The sequence below is a fragment of the Balaenoptera ricei genome, chromosome 19 (assembly GCF_028023285.1).
Source record: "Balaenoptera ricei isolate mBalRic1 chromosome 19, mBalRic1.hap2, whole genome shotgun sequence".
Lineage (NCBI taxonomy): Eukaryota > Metazoa > Chordata > Mammalia > Artiodactyla > Balaenopteridae > Balaenoptera > Balaenoptera ricei.
Window position 1 is genome coordinate 10,256,144 of NC_082657.1, and position 22,704 is coordinate 10,278,847.

Here is a 22,704-nt window from a genome sequence, read left to right on the forward strand (position 1 = left end):
CACAAATAAAGTGCAGGGGGTGGAAGGAAGGAGGGCGGCCCACCTGAGCCCCAGGGCGCAGAGGGCCCGGCCTGGCGGAGCAGGCGCTCCCCACACAGGCCCGTCCACACAGTCGGGTCCCCACGGGGCAGAGGGCCGGGGAGCCGGGCCACTCTACAGAGGGGACCAAGGCTCAGGGGGCAGCCGTAACTTGTCGACAGTCATGGCCAGCGTCTGAGAGGCTGCAGCTAATGCTTTGAGTCTCGACTCTTGGTGCCCTTGCTGCCTCTCAGGCTGGGGGAGGGCCGAGACAGGCTGATTGAGTTTCAGCTCAGAGAGACTGGGCAACTTGCCCAGAGTCACCCAGCTTGGAACGGACAGGATCACCCTGTTAGGGATGTCGGGGCACTCGTCTCGGAGGAGTAGGCCTCTGAGGGACAGACAGCAGGGTTCTGACGAGGGAAACACTGGGGGAGACAGCACCGCACTGAGGGCGGGGGTGGAAGGCTGGCAACGATGGAATAACGAGGGGGACACCCACCGAGTGATTGCTGTGGACGCTGTTTTCTCACTTAATCCTCACCACCCTGAAGAGGTACTAATGTCAGCTGTATTTTATAGACAGAAGGATCACAGACAGAGAGAACAATTGCCCAAAGTCACATGGCAGAGTCTACGTGCCAACACCGGCAGTAGGAGGTGAGGTTGGGCCCACATGGAAATCTGGGCGAAAGCATCAAAGCCGCCCCCCACAACCCCACTCCCTACTCCCCAGCAAGACCACCCACCACTTAGGCTAAAATGAGCCATTAACTAGTAAGAGAGCCTCTTCCCACCACTGACAGGTACCTTCTCACCAGTCCAACCAGATTCAAGGACTAAATTTGCAGCACGGGTTTCAATGAGAACAAACAGTAAGGCATTTATTTCCATCCTCTCTGATCGTCATTTAAGAACATCATGGCCTGTGTACGTATAGCTGGTTCACTTTGTTATAAAGCAGAAACTAACACACCATTGTAAAGCAATTATACTCCAATAAAGATGTTAAAAAAAAAAAATATCATGGTCACTGGTCCCCACCACCCCTCCTCTCTCCCCCCCTCAGCCTCGAAGCTTGGGTGGCTAGAGGTGGGCACGTTCCGGCCCCCTGCACCTTGCAGACACCTCCACTTCACATGAGGAGCTTCCAGGTGGGCACAACTCCCCTACCGCCACTCCAGGGCAGACTCCGCAGGCTGGAGGTCAGGGAGTGGGGAATGAGTCATGGGCAGGGCTGGAGGGAGGGGGAGACAGCCTCCCAGACCACGGCTGGTGTCATGTGCTCTCCGATGCCTGCCTTGCAAACCCCATGTCTCCTCCCCACATGGCGTTCAGCTGGGACTGGGGAGACAGCTGAGCCTCAGGTCATTCTTGCAGTTTGGTCTGAAGAGTTCCTGGTACACAACCGGCCCTGGTCCTCAGAGGAGCTGGGAACACAGGGCCTGCCGCCACGGGACTGGGGGGCGGGGGTGTGCACCAGGCCAGCCCCTCCTCCGCTGGCATCCGCTTCCACCCCCCCAGGGAGAGTGGAGCGCACCCGTGCCCAGCCTGGCAGTACTGAGGCAGCCTCCTCCCCAGCTTCACGTCCCGTCCACTCGCAACCCGGCTTGCCGCAGAGACCCTGCCCCACCAGGTCCACGCCCTCCATTCAGATATCCTGGGTGGTCAGCAGGGCAGGGATCACAATTTCACAGATGAGGAAACAAACAAGCTCAGCAGGAATAAGTGCCTTGCTGGAGCCACAGCATGCTGCGGCCAGGGCTGGCCTGGAAGCGCACCCTGGCTAGGTGGACCCCAAGTACGGCCTGGCCTCACCCCTTCCAAAACGGTTGCACACATGCCCCTGGCGCTCATTCAACCATGATAACTGTTGTGTCTTTTGAGGGGCTGAGTAGAAACGAGGACAGACAGTGTCTATTCCCCCATTCCAGCGGGGGAAAGAGACCACCAAAACGAAATAAACACGTATGGTAACAGCAGATGGCCTTTAGTGCAATGAGAAAATAAGCAGGCCCCTGGCACTGGGGGCAGGCAGGGACACCATGTGACATGGGAGCCAGGGAAGGCCCTTCTGAGTGCTGGGCCGGGTTGAGCCTCTGTAGGCCTGAGACCCTCCTGCACCATCTCCCCCCTTCAGATGTCTGGTCTCCAGGAACCCCCCAACACGTGACCTCTGACAGGGCCTGATGGGGCTCTCGCCTTAGGCAGACACCCCCAGAGGCTCCCACCCAGCTGGGCCACCACCTAGCCTCAGTCCCAGCCCTCCTCCACCCCAGTCAGAGGCTGTGTCAGGGCCTAGCTGAGCTCTCCTCCCAGGGCAAGGCTCTGCTGAACGGGCGCCCTGTGCTGGGGCCCCAATTCCTCCAGTGGCTGCTCGCTCCCAGCTCCCAGATCCCAGCTCCTGCACCTCCTGGCCCAGGCAACTTCTCCAACTCGGCGATGGAGAACAGCTTCTGAAGGACCTCTCTTCCAATTCAGATCCGCCAGCTCCTCCCTCACCCTTGGCCTTGGGGTCGTGTCACCACAGCAGGCCCCAGAATGACTCCTTCTCCACGCTTCCCACTAGGGCCACAGCTCAAATGACACCCCCTGTGCTTTCCCACAGTTTACAGACCAACTCCAACGAATCTCCTGCCCCTCCTCCAAGTCTGGCCGGCTCCTCCCTGAAGCCCCCAGCCAAGATCCTTGGCTCTCTCAACGAGGCAGTCCCTTGGCCTGACCTTCCACAGCCTGGGGGGCGAGCCTCCACCTCTCTCAGTCCCAGGCCAGCCAACCCCTGCACCGTCCTCCTCAGGCACGGAGGTGAGCCACCAGCCCCTCAGCACTGCCAGGCCCGCCAAATCCCATCATCCAAACTCACCAACTCCACCAACGCCCCCTCCTCTGCCTGGGCCCAAGATCACCCAACTCCTTCCCTGTCAGGTCAACTGCAACCCCTCTCCCCGGCCCAGACGGACGAAAAAATCGATCCATTTCTCCATGTCATCACCTCTCCACCTCAGACCCACTGACTCCTCCAGAGCGTGAGTCCACACCAGTCCTTGCCGTCCCTCCCTAAACTTCCAGGAATGGGAGACTCCCCCAGCCCGTGAGCTATCACCACCTCCACCCCTCACCGGGGGGCAGACCAGTCAGCGACCATCCTCTCAACCCCTCCCAGCCAGACGCCAACTGACCCTCTTTCTCGACATTCTTCCCGCCCCCCCGGGGGCCCCCCCCCCGAAACTCCTTCACTGCATCTCCACAACTGCCCACAAGAGGAAAAACAACAACAACAACAAAAACAGAACCGGACTGAATCTGCCTGGATAACAGCAGCTGCTATTTATGTGGCAGGAACTTACAAGGACTATCTTATTTAATCCTCACAACTACTCCACAGTAGAAATTAGCACCTCCATTTGCAGAGAAAGAAACAGGAGGCTCAGAGAGGAAAAATGGCTTCCCCAAAGCCCAAGAGCTGGTAACACACAGCTGTTCCCCTTCTGGGAACCTGCAGACCAGAAACTTTCCCCCACTCGCAACCCCTCCCCGCGCCAGAATCTCCAACTACGCTAAAGCCCACAGACGGAACATCTTCCCCTCGCCTTGCCCCGAGCCCACAAGCGGACCACCATTCTGGCCCTCTCCTGGAAGCCCGTGAGCGGAGACATCCAGGCCCCAGCCCCGTGAACCAACTCCTCTAGGCTGGCCCCGAAAATGACCGGTGGCACCTAACATCTCCCCTAAAATGACCAACAATGACTGCAACTTTACGAAGGCTCATCCTGGCCAATCACTTTCCACACACAATCTTATTCAGTCCCCTCTGAAACCCTGTGACGTGAGTATTCTCACCCACTTACAGACGGGGAACTGAGGCTCCGAGGCGTTAGGTACCCAGCCTGAGGTCATGCTCTGGGTAAACGGGAGTCAGGACTGAACTGGAGCACCAGCTCGTCACCATCCTGCTCTGCCTCTCCAGGTCCTTCCCGCGTCCTGCTGAGCTCCCTGGACTGGATATCACGCTGTAGCCGAGGCCCATTCCAACTCTTCCCTTCCTCAGCCCCAGTCCCCCAAGCCCTCCAACCCAAAAGTGCCCGCCTACTCCCGGGGCCAAGAGCCCAGGGACTGGGCTGGCTCCCAAGGCCACCATCTCTTTAACAATAAATGGCCAAGATGGCATTTATGGTGGTTCCCCGTGTGATCAGCTTCCAGTTCCCACGTCTCCCACTCTCACATCAAAGCCACCAATTCCTCCACTGCCCACAGACTAGCAACAGCTCCTCCTCTCTCCCCAGGGCCAACAGACCAACGTCTGTAGAGCCGGGGCCAAGCTGATCCCTCTCTTCGCGGGCTCCATCCCAGCAAGACTGCCAGACCTGGCCAGGACTCAACCCTGCCAATCCACCCCTGAAGCAACTTTCCACCTTCCCAGCCCTACGGATAAAACACACTCTTCCAACTGCCGTTTCAGTTTCAACACTGAGCCGACCTTCTCCAGAGGACATACAGCCCATGGACTTGCTCTCTCTCCCCACACCTCAAGCCACCAAACTTCTTCAATGCTCTCACCTTCAACTGACTGGCAACTCCAATTCCCCGATGCTTCCTCAGGGGAATTTAAAAAAAAAAAAAAAAAAACCCTCCTAGAGCCAGGCTCCAAAGTTTCTCTGCTCCTGAATGACTGACAATGCTCTGCTTCCCTTTTTTTTTTTTGGGGGGGGGGGGGGAGGGAGAGGAAAAGGAGGCACGCAGTGACTTTTCTTCTTCTTAATGCCAAGACTGAATATCTCCTCTATCTTACCCACCCCCAAACTGACCACCAACTCTGCTACTTTTCTGGCAAGTTTGTTTACTTTGACTCCCTTTTCCCAACCCCAGGATCTACTGACTGGTCTAGAGGCATAGTCCAGGTTTATTCCTCTTCCTTCTTTCACCCAAGGAAGTGAACCACATGACCATCCCTTGCCCCGAGGCTTGCAGACCAGCAAGTTAACCTTTCTGTCCTCATGGGCCCATCAAACTCCTCCAACTGCCCTTTCAGCGCCAATGTTGACCCACTCTTCCGCCCCTGACTGCTCTATCCTTCTCCGGGGAAACTATAAACTCAAAGGCTACCGCCCTCCTAATCTCCCAAGCCACCAAACTTTCTTTGATTGCTCACCGTTTCAATTCCTAAAAAGATCACCTTCAGCGTCCCTTGGGAGAGGGGGGTGAGGGGGGGGGAGTAGCATAAACCAGCTACTTTTCACCTTCCCAACCCAACGGCCACCTCCTCTCTAACACTCTCCAGCTCTAAACTGACGACTGTCTCCTTAAATCATCATTAGGTGCAACTTATTGAGCTCCACCTCTGTGCTGGGCTCTGCACTGACTCCCTGGTCCCCCACCAGCCCGCCTCCACGCTCCAGCCGTAGCTACCGTGTCTCCAGGGGTCTTTGGGTTCCACAGCTCCGGACACGATATCTTCGTCGGAGGGGAACGTGACGCGCTTGGCCGCAGCCTTGAGGCGCCCGTCGGCCGGGGGCGATGCGGGACTGGGAGACGGGGCCTCGGCGGGGGCCTCCTTGGCTTCGCCGTCCGCGCCCGGCCCGGGCGGCGCCTCCTGCGGCGGGACCTCCATCGCCGCCGCCGCCTCCTCACGGGGGCCCTGGGGACATGCCCCGGGCCCCGGACTTGTCTCTCCGGGCCCTCCCGCCGTCCCGGGGCATGGGCTCAGCCACTGCTTCAGGCGCCGCCTCCGTCCGCTCTCCTGGTCGTCGTAGTCGTCGCCGCCGGGAGCTCGAGCGCGCCTCCCCCGAGCCCCGTGCGCGCCTGCTCATTCGCAGCCGCACTTTCGTTAATGGCCGGTGAGACCGCCGAGTATCCAGAAAAGCAGAAAATCAATTTAAGTTATTTGCAGGTAGAGTTATCTCCTGCGTTGTTAAAGGGAGGAAACAAAAGGCAGAAAGAGCCACAGGGAAAAGAAACGTGAGCAGTGAATCTGCAGAGCCGGAACTGCAGAATATGAGGGGCGGGGCGAGGTGGACGCCGTCTCCCAGAGCAGCGCGCAAGCGCGAACCTGAGCCGCCCCCACCCCGCCTCCCCGCTTTAATCTAGATAACTAATGTTTATGCTCTCACACATTCGTCACGAGCTCAGGCACGGAGAAGGGTATGGAGTTGATAGAAGTAAAAATATCTGCTTGGTGGGGCTAGGCCAACTGGTAAGGAGAGAAGTAAAGAGATGGAGAACTTGAAAGGGAAGGCGACAGAAGCTGTGTATTCATATGAGTACAGGTGATGGATGCGGACAGAGGGATCATCCGCCTGCAGACGAAGCCAGTCCCCACTTGCTGGTTAGTCTCTAGCCTTCCATTTGCAGACTGCAGCTTCATCAATAACCCTCTGTATTTGGATAGCGTTGTATAAAATACAATTTAAATTTAAAAATTGAAATAGGAGCCCATAAGGAATATTATAGCCCTGATTTAAGTTTTTTTAAAAACTGAACGAAGGAAGAAATGCCAAAAACAAGGGACCAATCTGCCCACCAAAATACTGGGCGATGGACCAGGTAGATCACGGAGCCAGTAACGAACTAGCACGAACTCAAGCCACGCCCCCACAAGGGCTCGATTCAGTAGCTTAGTATTCGCATCCGCACTTTCTCCACGCTATCCCAGCCCAACAAGCAACTCGGGGAAGGTGGAGCTAAAACCAAAAAAGGACACATGGGGAGGAGCAGGCGACGTCGTTGCTTAGGCAACTCGAAAGCTAGGCCCAGGAGTCGCCAAAGGTAGCTCCGTGAATGGACATATGGGAGCTGAGGCTCTCCACATGCTTCATTCAACTTCATTGGCCACCGCACTTTGACGACTGGGGAGGAACAAAGCAAATCTCATCTATATTTAATGGAATCTTCACTTACCTTCTTAAATAGATGGGACTACAAAGGGGGCAGAAATTACTTTTTAAAAGTAAATCTGCTCCACATCACTAATTATTAGAGAAATGTAAATCAAAACTACGAGATACTACCTCACACCAGTCAGAATGGCCATCATCAAAAAGTCTACAAACAATAAATGCTAGAGAGGGTGTGAAGAAAAGGGAACCCTCCTACACTGTTAGTGGAAATGTAAATTGGTACAGCCACTATGGAGAAGAGCATGGAGGTTCCTTAAAAAAATAAAAATAGAGCTACCATATGAACCTGAAATCCCACTCCTGGGCATATATCCAGAGAAAAACATGGTCTGAAAGTGTACATGCACCCCAATGTTCATTGCTTCACTGTTTACAATAGCCAAGACATGGAAGTCACCTAAATGTCCATCGACAGCGGTATGGATAAAGAAGATGTGGTACATATATACAATGGGATATTACTCAGCCATTAAAAATAATGAAATAATAACATTTGCAGCAACATGGATGGACCTAGGGATTGCCATACTGAGTGAAGTAAGTCAGACAGAGAAAAAGATGCAGAATCTAAAAAGAAATGATACAATTGGACTTATTTACAAAACAGAATCAGACTCACAGATTTAGAGAACTTATGGTTACCAGGGGGAAGGGTGGGGGGAAGGGTGAGTTAGGGAGTTTGGGATTGAAAAAAAAAAAAAAAGTAAATCTGCTGAGGGAATTCCCTGGTGATCCAGTGGTTAGGACTCTGCGCTTCCACTGCAGGGGGAAAGGGTTTGATCCCTGGTCCGGAATCTAAGATCCCGCATGCCGCCCGAGGCGGCCAAATAAATAAATAAATACAAATCTGCTGAAAGACTACTACTAATGGGGCTAAGTAAAGCGAGTGATACGGACGGCCACGCTACACAGCTGGGGTGAAATGGAGAAAGGGCAAAGTTTCACCCTAACCCTTAATCCTCTGCCTTTTCCCAGTGGTGCCGCCACACAGGGTTAGACAGGTCCCAACCAGTCCCCGTATGGGCGGGGAAGCGAATCTGCCCACCCAGAGGACAGGCAATAGGAGGAGCCCTTGCGCGTGACCATGTGACCCAATGCGAGCCGCACAACTCGCTATGGACATCCTAGACCACCCGAAAAAGAAATCAAGTACAAATCTCCCAAGTCTAGCATCCAGGTCGCTCCAGCGTTCCCAGAGACTAGGGGGAGGTCCAATCACCACACCTTTATCAGAGTTCCTCCCACTCCCTTGACGTGTCCTCCCCTTCCTGGCCCAGCTCCACGGGATTCAGCCCGTGGATAGCCACCCTCCTACTCCCTAAATCTGGCTCAATCCCTATAGGGTACATTAAAAAAAAAAAAAAAAAAAAAAGGAGGCAAATTTTCCTGGGATAATTGGTACTTTGGCAGGAAGGGAGTATTTCCAGGGTGGCTGAACTTTGCAGCCTCTTCAACAGACAATTTCCCACTAGACAATTTGCCTTCCTTTATTCCCTCTCTCCACCCGGAATCTTCAGGAACAGGCATGAGGCCCGTGTATCTGTACAGTTTAGAGTTCTGTGAGGTAGAGCCTTCCTTTCAACAGGATCTAGAACTCCTGGGGCCGCAGAATTTTACTGTCCCAAGAAGCCAGAGTTGCTTGAAGCTTGGCTCAAAATTCCAAGGGTGTTCCGAACTCTCTGGGGCCCACAGGTCCAAGCTCAGGAGCATATGGAGGCCTGGGAGACTGTGGCTACGCCCAAGGCAGAAAGATGAACACGATAACATCTTTATGGTTTGAAGGTGTATGAGATAATGTCACTACACCGGAGCAGCGCCTCAGCCTGCACGCCTATCGGAGTCTGCAGCTGCGACACGTAGAAGTTGGCCACGTCCAGGTCAGTGGCTCCGAAGTGGGCGGTCACATGCACACCCTCGTGCAACGTGAAGCTCACCTGGCGCCCCACCATGGCCAGCAGGCTGCGGAGGTAGCGCTCCCGAAGGGCGGCTCGGGCCCGCTGTTCCTGGGATTCCCGAGATTCTTGAGACTCCGGGATTTCAGGAACCTCCGGTTTCAGGGGGGCTCTGCGTCCGTCGGGGGCAAAGCCTCGGCTCAAGCCATCAGGGCCCCGGGGGAGCCGGAGCACAGGCACAGGAATGGTCAGTGGAGTCTGCATTATCCTGGCTGTTGGGTGAAGAAGAAGAGCAGGGAGCCATTATGGGGAGTGTGGGGCTACAGGAAGAGGGAGGCCTGGGAGCGGAGGCCTGTCTACCCCGTCTCCACTTAACCTGACCAAAACCCAATTCCTGAGTCCCCCTCCTAAAACCTGTGCCATCGCTCAGCCAGCCCCCCTCTTCCCAGGAACTGGCACCACCATTCAGGAGGTCCACGAGAGCAGGGCCTTTGCACTGCTTTTATCACAGCTTTATCCCCAGTCCCTGGCAATAAATATATTTGCTGAAAGAACAAGTCCTGGCCTCCTCTCTTCTCTCACACACAGCCCGTCCAATCCGTCATGAAATGCAATCTTCCAAACAAATTCCCAGTCACATAGGAGTCAGCTTGAAAGGGCCAAATCCATGAGTCCATACTTACTGTAAATAGATAAATGAAGAAATACATAAAGGGGGAGAGGGAAAAATCCGCATCGTACAACGGCAGCTAAAATTGTCAATGGATGCTAAAACTTGTCAGTGAACGTTTGAGAAGGTCCAGGATATCTACAAAGTCTTAAAGTACCTCCTCACAAGATATTCCTTGTAAAGACTACAGAGTAACTTTATGGTGGAGAAACCTGGTGGACACCACCCTAACTTAGGCATTAAAGCCAACATGTGCAGTAATAGGACAAACAAACACCATGTGCATCCTGATGTGATACACTGAGGACAGGGCACCACTTCTGTGGTATTCCTGCCAAAAACGGATAACCTGAATCTAATCATGAGGCAACTCAAATTGAGGGACATTCTACAAAAAAAAAAAAAAAAAATTATCCTGTTCTTCAAAAATATCAAGATCATAAAAGACAAAGAAAGAAATACTTGGGCGGGGGGGTGGGGGGGGGTGCAAGTTCCCTGGTGGTCTAGTGGTTAGGATCTGGCACTTTCACTACAGTGGCCGGGGTTCAATCCCTGGTCGGGGAACTGAGGCAGCCAAAAAAAAAAAAGAAATACTCAGGGGGAAAATATATTTTTTTTAATTTAAAAAATATGTGTATATGTATTCACAAGCTAATAGTTCTCACTCTGTCCACTGCCAACATCTCGGTCCAGCCACCGTCACTTCCTGCCTGGACTACTGAAGTCAACTCCTCACGGGACTCCCAATTCCACCTTCACCCCCTGCCAGTTTGTCCGCACACACGGCCAGAGGGACCCTGTGAACACCTGAGTCAGATCGCGTCCCTCCTCTGCTCGGAGCCCTCCCCTGGCTTCTGTCTTGCTCAGAGTCAAAGCCAAAGTCCTTACCACAGTCCTCAAGGCCCTGAGTGCTCCGGATCCCGCCAGCACCCTCGCCCGCCGAGCACGGCGCTTACCCTCTCCACCTGGCCACACTGGCCTCCTCGCTGGGCCTCAGGCACGCCTGGCGCGGCCCCTTGGTGGGCCCTGGTACTTGCGGTTCCCCCTGCCTGTACCTCCTCTCCCCTTCCCTGACCACCCTGCCTTCAAGATCTACCCCTCAGTCCCCTCCATCCAAACGGGCTTCCTCATTCTTTGTCGCACACACCACTGCTGCACATGACGTTGTCTATTTATTTTTCTGCTTGCGGTCTTTCTCCCTGCAAGATGGCTGCCTCCCCACAGGCAGTGACCTTGCTTTCTTCGCACGGCTGTGCCCCCAGCTCCTGAACACTAAGTGGCACAGGGACCAGGCTCCTTAAATACTGTTTCTGCTGGAATGAATGGAGTGGAGAGTGAGCTCCCAGGCCTGCTTCGCTGGGTGACCTCAAGCAAGAGACAGTTTCCTCTTCCATTGTGTGGAGGAATGGCACCAACGGCTGGCCACCTCGCCTCGTTATCAGGATTCAACAGGCTCATGCAGGACAGGGCCTATTAGGTACTAGGTTCTCCATAAAAGTTAGTTACAGTTGAATATCGACTGTGTTAGTATCAGTATTGCTGTGTGACCTAGGGTAAGTTGCTTAAACGGTCTGTGCCTCAGTTTCCCCATCTGTAAAATGGGGGTGATAGGAGGACCAACCTGACAGGGTTGTCACGGGGACTAAATGACCTAACAAACGTGCAAGTTAAGCACTGGCCTGGAACATACTACATGTCACTGCACTGAGGTGTTTGGGGGTTTTTTTGGGTTTTTTTGTTGTTGTTGGTTTGGGTTTTTTTTGTTTGTTTTGGGGGGTTTGTTTTTATTGAAGTATAGTTGGTTTACAATGTTGTGTTAGTTTCAGGTGTACAGCAAACCGATTCAGTTATATATATATATATATATATGTGTATATATATATATATTCTTTTTCAGATTCTTTTCTCTTATAGGTTATTACAGAATATTGAGTATAGTTCCCTGTGCTATACAGTAGGTCCTTGTTGGTTATCTGTTTTACATATAGTAGTGTGATATGTTAATCCCAAACTCTTAATTCACCCTCCTCCGCCACTGCACTGCTGTTGATTGCATGCAGGGAGATGCTGGCTTTGTGAGCAGGAGGAGAGGGAGAGAAGGACCTAAGTTTCAGGCAGCTGCACCCCTCCCCTCCCTGTGGCTCAGTCCCCTCTTCTCTAAAGTGATTAACTGAAGTGACTGACACGTATCAGGCACCCAGCGTCCCATCCCAGGGCCACTCACCGTACAGGGGTGATTGGGATTGTCCTTTTTCTTGTGAGCCTCTTCCTGTCTCTGGAGCTCAACTGTCAGCTCCTTGCAAGAAAGGATCCTGCAGAGCAATGGACCAGGGCTTCTCAACTTTGGCACTATTGACAGCTGGGCCTGGACCATTCTTTGTCGCGTTGTAAGGTGCTGTCCTGTGCATAGGTGTAGGGTTTCGGCAGCATCCCTGGCCTCTACACGCTAGATGCAGGCCCCACCCTTGCCCCAAGCTGCGACAACCAAAAATGTCTCCACTGGTGAATAGTTTGGTAGGAGAATTACAACCCAATAAAGCCATTTTTTTAAAAAAAAAGATCTCCATATATTGCCAAATGTCCCCTGGGGGACAAAAAAAAAAAAAAAAAAAATCATCTCTGGTTCAGAACCACTGATGCAGACAAACAGATGGAGGGTGGGTAACAATGACTGCTGAACACGTGAACATATTCACAGCCTCACGGACACTCAAAGAGGGACAGCTTGACGGTCTCTGTGAAAACTGCAAACAGGCACCTCCCTGGCAGTCCAGTGGTTAGGACTCGGCGCTTCCACTGCTGGAGGCCTGGGTTCGATCCCTGGTTGGGGAACAAAGATCCTGCAAGCCGCGTGGCACGGCCTAAAACCAAACAAACAGACAAAAAAACTGCAAACGTACGTGGGTCATTCAGCCCATGGAGGGCCCGGGGTGGAGACTTTTAGCTGTCTACCTTTTTTTACCTTTTAAATTCTGTTTGAATTTGGATCTGTTTTGAATCTGTATAATCTTTTCAAAAGAATTTTGAAATTCTAGTTTTAAAAAGGAAGGGACATTTCGGAATGCTTCCATGCCCCTTAAAAAATGTTAGATCCTCCCTCAGGAATCTGAACTCCCTCTCCTAGCCTTACTGTCACGCACTCTCCAAACCTCTTTCTGTCCCTGACCTGGATCTTTTCCAGCCCCTGTGTGACTACCTGCCAAGTCTTCCTGATAGGACACCCCCGCTGCTGGCCCAAATCTTATTAGCAGCACATATAGCAAAGGTCAGCAAATCTCCTTTGTAAAGGGCCCAATGGTAAATATTTTAGGCTTCAAGGGCTTGTCTCTGTCTCTGTCACAACTACTCAACTCTGCCAGAGTAGCAGGAAAGTGGCCAGACAATACAGAAACACGTGGAAACATGGCAGTGCTCCAATAAAACCTTACTTATTGGGACACTGATATTGAATTTTATATACTTTCATGTGCCACAAAAGATTTTTTTAGTTTTCCAACCACTTAAAAATGCAAAACCCACTCTTAGCTCTCGAGCCATACAAGAACCTGCGGCAGGCCACGGCTCACCACCTGGCATAGGGGCTGAGGGTGTGGTCTGGGGGAGAGCGGGTGGGTCTCAGCCCTCCCAGATTCACTACAAGGGGTCTGGGCAGATCACTGCAACTCTAGGAGCAGCCTACCTGCTCCGGTTCCTCATCCGTGAAATGAAACATTAAAAAAAGACCTCCTAGGGCTGTCAGGAAGATCTTTCAGGGGGAGGTTGCTGATCACACAGGCAAAGGACATCCGCTGTATCCTGGACTCTTCGCTTTCTCTCCCACCCACATCCAATCCTTAAGTCAAGTTTGTCAGCTCCACCCTCAAAACTGCATCCAGAATCCGGGAACTTCTCACCACCCCTACTCTGCCCCTTCCTTGGTCTAGCCACCATCACCTCCCACCTGGACTATTTCAGTAGCCTTCCCACTGGGCTCCTGGCCTCCACCTTCACCCCGGTCTGTTCCCCACACAGCTGTCAGAGGGATCTTCCTGTTAGAACTAAGTCTGATCACACCCCTCCTCCGCTCAGAGCCCTCCCATGGCTCCTAACCCACCCAGCGCAAAAGCAAAAGTCCTCACGATGGCTACAAGGCCCTATCACCTCTCTGACCTCATCTCCCACCCTTCTACCCTTTGGTCACCTGAAAATGCCAAGCACATTCCTGCCTCAGGGCCTTTGCACATGCTGTTCTTACTTCCTGGAACCCTCTTCCAATTGGGAGACATATATATATTTCCAGATACATGACTCACCTTCCTCCCTTACTTCATTCAGCTCGCTGCTCAAACATCATCTTTACAGGGAGGAAAATAATAGCCCTTTCACCCTGCAGTATCTTTTTTTTCCACAGCACTATCACCTCCTGACAATATGCACTTACTTGTTTGCCTATGTGCTGTCTGTTCTGCCACAGAACATAAGCCTTCGAGAGAAGGGACATATCTGATTACTTCACAACTCCAGCCCCAGCCCCAATTAGGGCCTGTCAATCAGGGGGGGGACTCAGTGAACATTTGTGGAAGGATTCACTCCTCCTGTTATCTGAGTGCCTGCTCTGTGCCTGGCCCATGCTGGGTGGTGCTAGAGACACAGCTGGGAGTGAAAGAGCCCAGCCCTGCCCTCCTGGGCTCACAGTCCAGTGGATGACACACACTAGGTCTCCAGACAATGATGACCCAGAGTGGGCAGGGCTGGAATGAAGGAGCCCGGGGGCCTCAGGAGGCCAGAGCAGACACCTGGCCCTGCCTGGGGGGGTAAAAGTTGGTTTCCAGGAAGGGGCTCAGGAAAGATCTCTCTGATAAGGTTACTTTGGAGCAAAGACCAGAATGAAATGAGGAATTGAGCCATGTGGAGATCTGGGGGGAAAGCATTCCAGTTCGAGGGAGCAGCAAATGCAAAGCCCATGGAAGGGAGACTGAGGCACAGCAAGGAGGCCAGTATGCAGGAGGCTGGGGCAAGGGCAGAATGTGCAGGGGCTTGAGGACTTGGGTCTCTCCAGGGGCTGGTTCTGAGCAGAGGAGGGGCAGGGTCTGATTTCCGGTAATCACGGGATCCCTCTGCCTGCTGCAAGAAAGAATGGACTGGGAGGGGCAAAGGGAGAAGCAGACAGCCTGGTGAGGAAGCCACTGCAGTGGGCGGTGTGGAAGATGACAGGCGTCTGGGACAGGGTGGGGGTGGGGGGTGGGGAGAAGGATTGGATTAGGCTATCTTTTGAGGGTTGAGAGCCCTCACTATTTGCTAATGGACTGAGCAAAGCCGAGGAAGACTCCCTGGTTTGTGCCTGATGGGCAAGACCACAGTGAATGGAATTAATGGGATTGCTACATTTTCATTATCTCATCACTACAGCTGTGAATGAGATTAAGGGATATATACATTTTCTAATGTATCTGACCACTGCGTTCCCAGTTTAGTCAAGGGTCATCAGCTCCCAGGGCTTTCTCCCAACGTAGGTTAACACTTAAGTATTTCAGGAGAAACACTCTCCTTCCCCTCTAGGGCTAGTACTTAATGAAGGACTGATGGGAATTATGCAAGTGGCCAAAGAGTTATGTTCAATCCCTGGATAAAACAAAATTAAACATGTTTAATTACATGACTAATTAAACATGTTAGTCATATTTTCTCCATTAGGGAGGAAAAAAAAAAAAAGATTTGGTCATACCTGCACAAGCCCCATTTTCCCGAAGAGGAAACTGAAGCTGGACGATGCCAGATCATTGACTGGGTGCAAGCTTTTGATTGGCAGGAAAAGGGAGCCAACCCCGGCTGGTCTGATAACAGAGTCAGGGCCATCACCCCTGCCCTATGCAAAAGGACAGTTTTTTCAGCCAGCATAGGGGAGCCGTTGGAGGTTTGGGAGTCAAGGTGTGACCTGATAAGAAACAGGTTTGAGAAAGGTCGCATAGGGTGTGCCCAACACAGCAAAAGCAGGCATTATCCATTCTCCCTGGTGACCAAGCCTGAGAGTCCTTTATCCTGTCAAGTCTCCAAGCCAAGGATTTCCTGCCCAGGTTTCAGGAAAAAATGTCCAAACCCCTTTCCCACTAGAAAAACTAAAGCGCCCATCGCTTTGGTCAATGGCAGGGCCAGGAGATTCACAGACTTCCGTCCCTGGGGCCTCAGTGCTCACTTTCTAGAAAATGGGAACGATCCGTTCAGTGGACAAACTAACCCTTCAGTTGCCAGGTAGAGAACCAGCTGAGTTACCAGCTTAACCGAGATACTGACCAGCCTACACCCACCTCATGGGTGGGCCCCGTTTGGATGCAAATTAGTTAAATGGGCCACACCCTCCCCCGTGAGGATCGGGACCCCAAACGCAGAATCCCACCCCCCAAACCTCCGCCCACTGGGCCGGTCAGTTTCCTTTCAATTCCGCCCTGGCCACGCATCGCTCTCCTTTTCTTACACTAAGTAGGTCCTCCCGGCCCTCAGGCGTCCACTCCCCACTCCCCCCTGGGCTGGACGTTCTTCCCACCTCCCGGCTCAGATTAGGCGAGCGATTCCACTCCAGGAAAGGCGGGAGTCTGAAGACCGCAGCCGTTATTACTGTTACAATATCGTCGTCGTTATTGTTTTCCCGAGGGGGTGCATTCCGCCCCCACCCCCACCCCGGGCGCGGGGATGTGTGCGCTGCTGCGTTCGGAACCAGAGTCCCGGGTGCAGGCGTTCGGGGACCAGAACGTCCCAGCAGCCGGCGTTGCAGGCGCGGACTTGACTCTTGCCGCCACTCCCGGTCTTGCACGCGGGTGGGCGTCCCGGGGCCGATTCCGGGGAACGGGAAAGTGCTCGCGACCCACCAGCAATAATCCCACACTCACCGAGGTCCGCAGCGGCTGAAGCCCTTACTTCCGCCGGCGCCCTAGCTGCAGAGGCCCGGGCGGGCCGCGAGCCGCCGAGCCTGGGTTCCGCCCGCGCCGCCACCGCCCCACGTGGTCTCGGGCGGGCTCGCGGGCTCGGAAGCCAGCACAGACCCGGGCGCCACCCCGCCAGCGGCTTGGCCCAGCGCTTAGAGCTGATCCACCAGTCTGCGAGGTGGGGACGTCCAGGATGCCCATTTTACAGAAGAAGAAGTTGAAGCGCCTCCCGTCTGAGCTAAGCGCAGATTGGACTTGGCACCCCCATCCCCCTACACGTGCACACTCCTACCCCGTACCTCCAGTCCGAACCCCACCTTCCCTACTTGATCATGCTCTCAGCAGCCACGCACCAGGCAAAAGCCTTGGAGAGCAGCAGCTGGGAGAGACCAGAGGCGGTCATTTGGTCCTGCAGCCCTCCCCGCAGCCCCATCTTACACAGGGGGAAACTGAGGTCCTGAAAGGCAAAATGTATGGCCTGAGGTGGAAACGCGCTGCTCTGGGCTCAGAATTCACTTCTTCCACACGGTTTCAGTAAGGCAGGGCCCTGTGGGCCTTGGCTTCCCTGCGGACCCCCAAGACCCAGTGCCTGGTACGCAGACCCTCTGCAAATATCTATTGAAAGAATGCACATAGCAGGAGCTCAATACACAATTTGTTAACTGAACTATGAACGATTAGGGGCTCTATTTGTGAACAAGACGGACTTGGCTCCTGCCATCTCAGAACCTACATCTAGGGAGGCTGAGAGGGACACCACAGGTTATTACATGAACAAATACATCGACAAGATCCTTCAGGGTCTACAGGGACAAGGATGTAAAAGGAATAAAATAAGGGCAATGGGATAATGGGTGGCAGGGTTGGGGGAGGTTGGGTGGTCAGGGGAGGTGGCACTGAAGAAGCCACCTTAGGTAACAGATGGGAAACCTGAGGCCCAGGAGGGAACTGGGGACAGATGGAGGTCATGGAGTGTAAACTGTAAGGCCTTCAGCAGGGTGGGGCTCCTTTAGATCCTGTGGTCAGGGAGGTCCTCTGCTCTCTGGAGGACAATTGAGCTGAGACCTGAATAACAATATGAGGAACCCTCAGGCCTGCAGCGGAGATTAGCATGTGAAATTCCCTCAGTGCTGGGCTTGGGGACACGGCAGGGGCGGACTGACCCTGGCTCTGACCTCAGGGGGCTTGTGTTGGGGGAAGGGGTGAGAGGACAGTAAACAAACAGTTCTAGATCTTATGTGGTTGGTGCCAGGAAGAAAAGAAAACTTGCAGGGTTGAAGGGTGGGGCAGGGTGTTGATGCCACTTCAAATAGTGATCAGAGAGAGCAGCTTTGAGGAGGGAAGTTGGAGGAGGCCCCATCTGAGGGAGGCAAGACAGTTGGCTATTTGGTTTTAAAGACGATCCCAGGTCTAAGAGCAGAGTCAATGTATATGATCACGACCCTCCTCTGCTCAAAACCTTCCCAGGGCTTCCATCTCAGAAAAGCCAAAGACTCTAAAGTGGTCAAAAGACGCCCTTGGAGCTGACCTCGTTTTCTCACAGAACTCAATCAATACAGAACTTAATCACTACAGAACTCCTCGAATACACAGGCCCGGCATGGGGAGAAAATTGAGGCCCACCCGTCACCTCAGTAATCCTGTCCCTTTATAACCCTTCCTGGATTTTTTATTTTTTTCTCCATGACAGGTGTCACGGAAGGCACTCTGTATTTTACATAGTTATCTTGTTGAGAGTCCTGTCTCCCTGAACGAATAAACTGCATGAGGCCAGGGTTATTGTGTTTTGTACCCTGCTGCATCCCCAGTACTTGGTCCAGAACCTGGTGCATAGTAGGCGCTCAATCAATGTTTGCCCAGGGAACTTTTATTGTAATGCGTTTAATGGAACAGACCAGATTACTATCAGGCGCCTAGGTAGAAACGTGGCCCCTACCATTTTCTCGCTTGGGGGTGTGTGTGGGCACCTTGTGCCTCAGTTTCCACCAGCCCGAAAACGGGATCAGGAATAGCTGTTTCTATGCGTGGCTGTGTGAACTCGTTATGGTTAAGATTTGATCACTTAGAGAAACGCAGGGGGCACGGTCCAGATTAAGTTTGGTTGAGGGTGGGGCAGTCCTCTCGCGTCAGGCCCCGCCTCGGTGGGCGGAGCCACGGGCCGGGCCAGCACGTGTGAGAGTTCGCCGCGGGTCGCCGCAGTCACTCACCTGGGCGCCTCGGTGTGAGCGCGCACGGCTCGCGAGTCCTCCGCCCGCCAGTCCGCCTGCCCGTGACCCATGTCCCGCCGCAAGGCCGGCTGCATGCCTCGCCGAAGAGAGCCTGCTCCCGCCGCCAACTCAGACGACGAGATGGAGATGCCGGACCTCTTCATCGATGTGAAGCCCGAGCCGGACCCGCGGCCCCTACAGGCCCGGCGGCTAGGGCCCTTCAACCCGAAGGAAATGCCCGCGCCGGGGCGGTTCGAAGGCGAACCCCGCCACTCCCCCGGCCCCGTGCCCGCTGGCGGCCTCTTCCACGCCCTGGGCCTGCGCAACCAGTGGGCGCCGTGGACGCCGTTGACCCCGAACCTTCACGGTGAGCACCCCCTGCCCCTGCCCCGGGCCCGCCTCCCTCCCCTCTCTCTCTCTCGGGTGGGACCTCCTTCTCGGGGCACCGACCCCCGCCCCCCCACCCCCGCACTACCGCCCCTGCCTTATTTTCCTCGCCGGGTCCTGGCCTCCAGCCCCCCTTTTGACCTTCGGGTTTTCCCTCTCCCTCGGAACCCCCAGGCCCCATCCTGGCCCCACCCCACGCTCACCACCCGCTTCCTCCCTGCAGACCGCCAGCCGTGGACCGACAAACACCCAGATCTGTTGACCTGCGGCCGCTGCCTGCAGACCTTCCCACTGGAGGCCATCACTGCTTTCATGGACCACAAGAAGCTGGGCTGTCAGCTCTTCAGAGGCCCCAGCCCCTGCCACGGCTCAGGTGAGTAAAGCCGGAATGCAGTCCCTGGTCTCAAGTTCAAGGGCCCAGCTTCCTGTGGGAGAAGGGGCTGACCTGGACAGGCGGGGCAGTGAGCACTACTTCCCCTTTCTGGCTCCCCACCGGGTGCAGCCTAGGCGTGGCCAGAGCCTGCCCTGTCCTAGGGCTGAGACTAGTGGTGGTGAGGGGGGTGGGTGAGGATGGGGGCTGGGCAGGGAAGCAGGGCCACCCACAGGGTGTGGCCAGCCCCAGAAGATTGGTCTGGGGATTTGCCATACACACACCCCCAATCTGGTTTCACTTCTCCTTCCCCTTGGCCAGAAATAACTGGCCAGGTGGCTGGACCAGTGTGGCAGCAGGGGGCACCTCTGGGGAGGGCAGTGGCCTGGGGGAGGGGAGCTGAGACCAGCTGGACCGGGGGGTGTTGTTACCCCCTCCACCTCTTTATCACTTCTGATTGAGGTGCTGGGCATTTGCTCAGAGCCAGGGAAGGGGCTTCGGTTTTCCCTCCCTGATGGAATCTCCCAGCCTTGCATGCTGGAAAGGCCCTGTTTTGAGCCAGGTCCTGGGTGTCTGGATACCTGGGTTCCTCCCCTTGGGTAGGAATTAAAACTCTTAACTTGGTACTAGACTCATGGCGAGCTGAGCTTTTGGTCAGCGTTGATTGTGGGGCTCATCCACAGCTCTAAATTTCCAGTCTCTGGGCCATGTGCTCCTGGGATTTGTGAGAAATGGAATTATATTCAGGGCTGGGCCAGGGAGAGGGTCCTGTGGTGGGAGGGGGGAGGAGGAATTATGATTGGCTCAGCTGTAGAGTTAGAGCCTGGTGGGCAAAGGAGGGGCTGTGATGGGATCATTAGAACAATACACTCTTAGGTGCTTGGACTTGGGAGAATTGTGGACACCTCAGCTAATATTTACTGAGGACTTGATGGACCACAGCTCTTAGCTGCTTCTGAGCTCACAGCAAGTCTAAAAGGGAGAAGACCCCTAGGATCCCCATATTCTAGCAAATGAGGAAACTGAGGCTCAGAGAGGGGTATTTCTTGCCCAAGGTCACACAGCTAGGGAGCAGGAGAGCCAGCTGAAAGTCAGGCCAGGCTGACCTCTCCAACCCCACCTATGCTCTTGACCCTGGTGTTGCATCAGGAAAGCCACCCCCATCCAAGACATAAAGGCAAATAGATCTGGAAGTACCTTACTGACAGTACCTGGAATATCTTGATTTGGAGGACTCTCAATCTGGGTTCCATGCAGAGGGAGGGGAACCTAGCACACTGTCCACACCCCTACCTCTCTAGGTGGCTGCTAAGCCTTCTCCCCATTTAGACCTTGGCCCCCTCTTCTGTAAGGCAGGAAAAGGGGATCACGCATGGGACCCAGGAGCCTGGGCTCTGGCACAGAAACCCACTCAGTTATCAAGAGCTGTTCCGATTATTAAACCAATCGTTTTTCTTGAAAACCTCTATCTCCCACTCCCTGGGTTTCTGGATTGAAGCCCCAGCTCCACCCATTCCTAGCTGTGTGACCTTGGGGAAAGGTCTCTTTGCCTCAGTTTTCCCATCTGGAAAATGGAGGTCTTATTTCCTGTCTTGAAGGAAAGTTGTGAGAGGGAGCTGAGCGTGGCGGTTGGCAGGTGCCTAGCACACTGAATTGGGTCACCTGCTCAGCAAGGCCTTCCTAACCCCAGTATAAAATAACACTCCCCCCGTCCATCACTCTGCTCTACCTTTTACCTTTTCTTGAAGATTTTTCAAACACAAAGAAAATCCCCAAGTACTTATCATCCACTGCACGGATTTTCCTTGCTTCTTGTCTGTCCACCCACCTCTCTGAACACCAGCTTCCTGCGGGCAGGGAGTCTTGCCTCTTACTGCTGCGTCTCAGCTCCTGGAATAGAGCCTCTCCCCCAGCAGGTGTCCAGCCGGCAGCTGTGAGCAGCAACTGCTCTGACTTGCCTGACACGCTAACCCCTGGCCCTTCTCTTCTCTGCAGAACGCGAGGACCTGAAGGCCTTGAGCTGCCTCCGCTGCGGCCGACAGTTCACGGGAGCCTGGAAACTGCTGCGCCACGCCCAGTGGGACCATGGACTGTCCATCTACCAGACGGAACCCGAGGCCCCAGAGGCCCCGCTGCTGGGCCTGGCCGAGGTGGCTGCTGCCGTGTCGGCGGTGGCGGGGCCAGAAGCCGAGGCCAAGGGCCCCCGGCTGGGTCCCGCCCGGCGGAGCCCCACCTGCCCCGTGTGCAAGAAGACCCTCAGCTCCTTCAGCAACCTGAAGGTGCACATGCGCTCGCACACTGGCGAGCGGCCCTACGCCTGTGACCAGTGTCCCTATGCCTGCGCCCAGAGCAGCAAGCTCAACCGCCACAAGAAGACCCATCGGCAGCTACAGCCCCAGAGCCCCTGCGTGGCCGATGCCAGTCAGGAGCAGGCCTCCGCCGCCCCTCCGGAGCCGGCCGCCCACGCCGCCGCCCCGGCCAGCATCCTCCCGTGCAGCGGTGGAGAGGGGGCCGGAGCAGCCGCCACGGCGGGGGTCCAGGAACCTGGGGCTCCTGGCGGTGGGGCCCAGGCGGGCCCCGGCGTGGACAGCTGGGGAGCTGACACCAAGGAGCAGAGAACTGACCCCGAGAAGAACCAGAAGACGTCACCCAAGAAGACGCTGAAACCAGCGGGCAAGAGCCGGGGGCCCGGGCCCGGGGGCAGCTGCGAGTTCTGCGGGAAGCATTTCACCAACAGCAGCAACCTGACGGTGCACCGGCGCTCGCACACGGGCGAGCGGCCCTACGCCTGCGAGCTCTGCTCCTACGCCTGCGCCCAGAGCAGCAAACTCAACCGCCACCGCCGCATGCACGGCCTGGGGCCTGGCGGGCCCCGCTTCAAGTGCCCCCACTGCTGCGTGCCCTTCGGCCTGCGGGCCACCCTGGACAAGCACCTGCGGCAGAAGCACCCCGACGTGGTTGGGGACGCCTGAGCCGCGGGAATGCCCCCTGTGGTCCCCCGCACTGCTGTGAACCACTTCTGTGACCTCCCTGTCCTTCCCCCGCGAGTAAATCCTCCCTCCCCACAGTTACACACGCGTTTGGACTCTGGCTTTCTTGGGGTGTCTGAGGTGGGGCGGGAGGCTTCACTCCTTGGGGTGGACAGCTGGACAGACCGGTTTGGAACGAGGGGGTGAGGGGAAAGGCCAGCACCCAGTGCCCGGGGCACAGCACGACTGGCACCGAAAGCTGTGCTCCCGGTTCCTGATGTGGGTGTGGGCGAGGCCAGGGCAGGGGCCGAGGCAAGAGCGGGGAGAGGCCTGGACCTGTCAGCACAGGTCCCTGGGCAAAGTCCTGGCCCATCCTCCCCACGCTGGATGCTCAGCCCT

General features: G+C 54.9%; 3 protein-coding genes across 7 annotated transcripts in view; 1 reads left to right on the plus strand and 2 right to left on the minus strand.

Moving 5' to 3' along the window:
* PPP1R37 (protein phosphatase 1 regulatory subunit 37) overlaps nucleotides 1–5,823 on the minus strand; it is a 42,163-nt gene extending 36,340 nt beyond the window's left edge. The window contains exon 1 of the mRNA XM_059904804.1: nucleotides 5,425–5,823. Within this exon, the coding sequence (XP_059760787.1) occupies nucleotides 5,425–5,626 (202 nt within the window). The 5' untranslated portion in view covers nucleotides 5,627–5,823. The remainder of the gene's footprint in view (nucleotides 1–5,424) is intronic.
* Nucleotides 5,824–8,380: 2,557 nt separating this feature from the next.
* On the minus strand, nucleotides 8,381–19,213 carry GEMIN7 (gem nuclear organelle associated protein 7). 5 transcript variants are annotated; one of them, XM_059905084.1, is made up of 3 exons: nucleotides 15,994–16,323; nucleotides 11,698–12,334; nucleotides 8,381–9,075 (listed from the first exon to the last, which is right to left on the minus strand). In XM_059905084.1, the coding sequence occupies exon 3, from the start codon at nucleotides 9,065–9,067 to the stop codon at nucleotides 8,681–8,683; it is 387 nt and encodes a 128-aa protein (XP_059761067.1). In that variant the 5' UTR covers nucleotides 9,068–9,075; nucleotides 11,698–12,334; nucleotides 15,994–16,323; the 3' UTR covers nucleotides 8,381–8,680. The 5 variants fall into 5 exon arrangements, with proteins under 5 accessions (XP_059761067.1, XP_059761066.1, XP_059761070.1 ...); XM_059905083.1 differs by lacking the exon at nucleotides 15,994–16,323 and adding an exon at nucleotides 15,178–15,751; XM_059905087.1 differs by lacking the exons at nucleotides 11,698–12,334; nucleotides 15,994–16,323 and adding an exon at nucleotides 19,170–19,213.
* On the plus strand, nucleotides 18,649–22,407 carry ZNF296 (zinc finger protein 296). Its single transcript, XM_059905082.1, has 3 exons — nucleotides 18,649–18,946; nucleotides 19,190–19,339; nucleotides 21,332–22,407. The coding sequence occupies exons 1-3, from the start codon at nucleotides 18,649–18,651 to the stop codon at nucleotides 22,306–22,308; spliced, it is 1,425 nt and encodes a 474-aa protein (XP_059761065.1). The 3' UTR covers nucleotides 22,309–22,407.
* The last annotated feature ends 297 nt before the right edge of the window (nucleotides 22,408–22,704 follow it).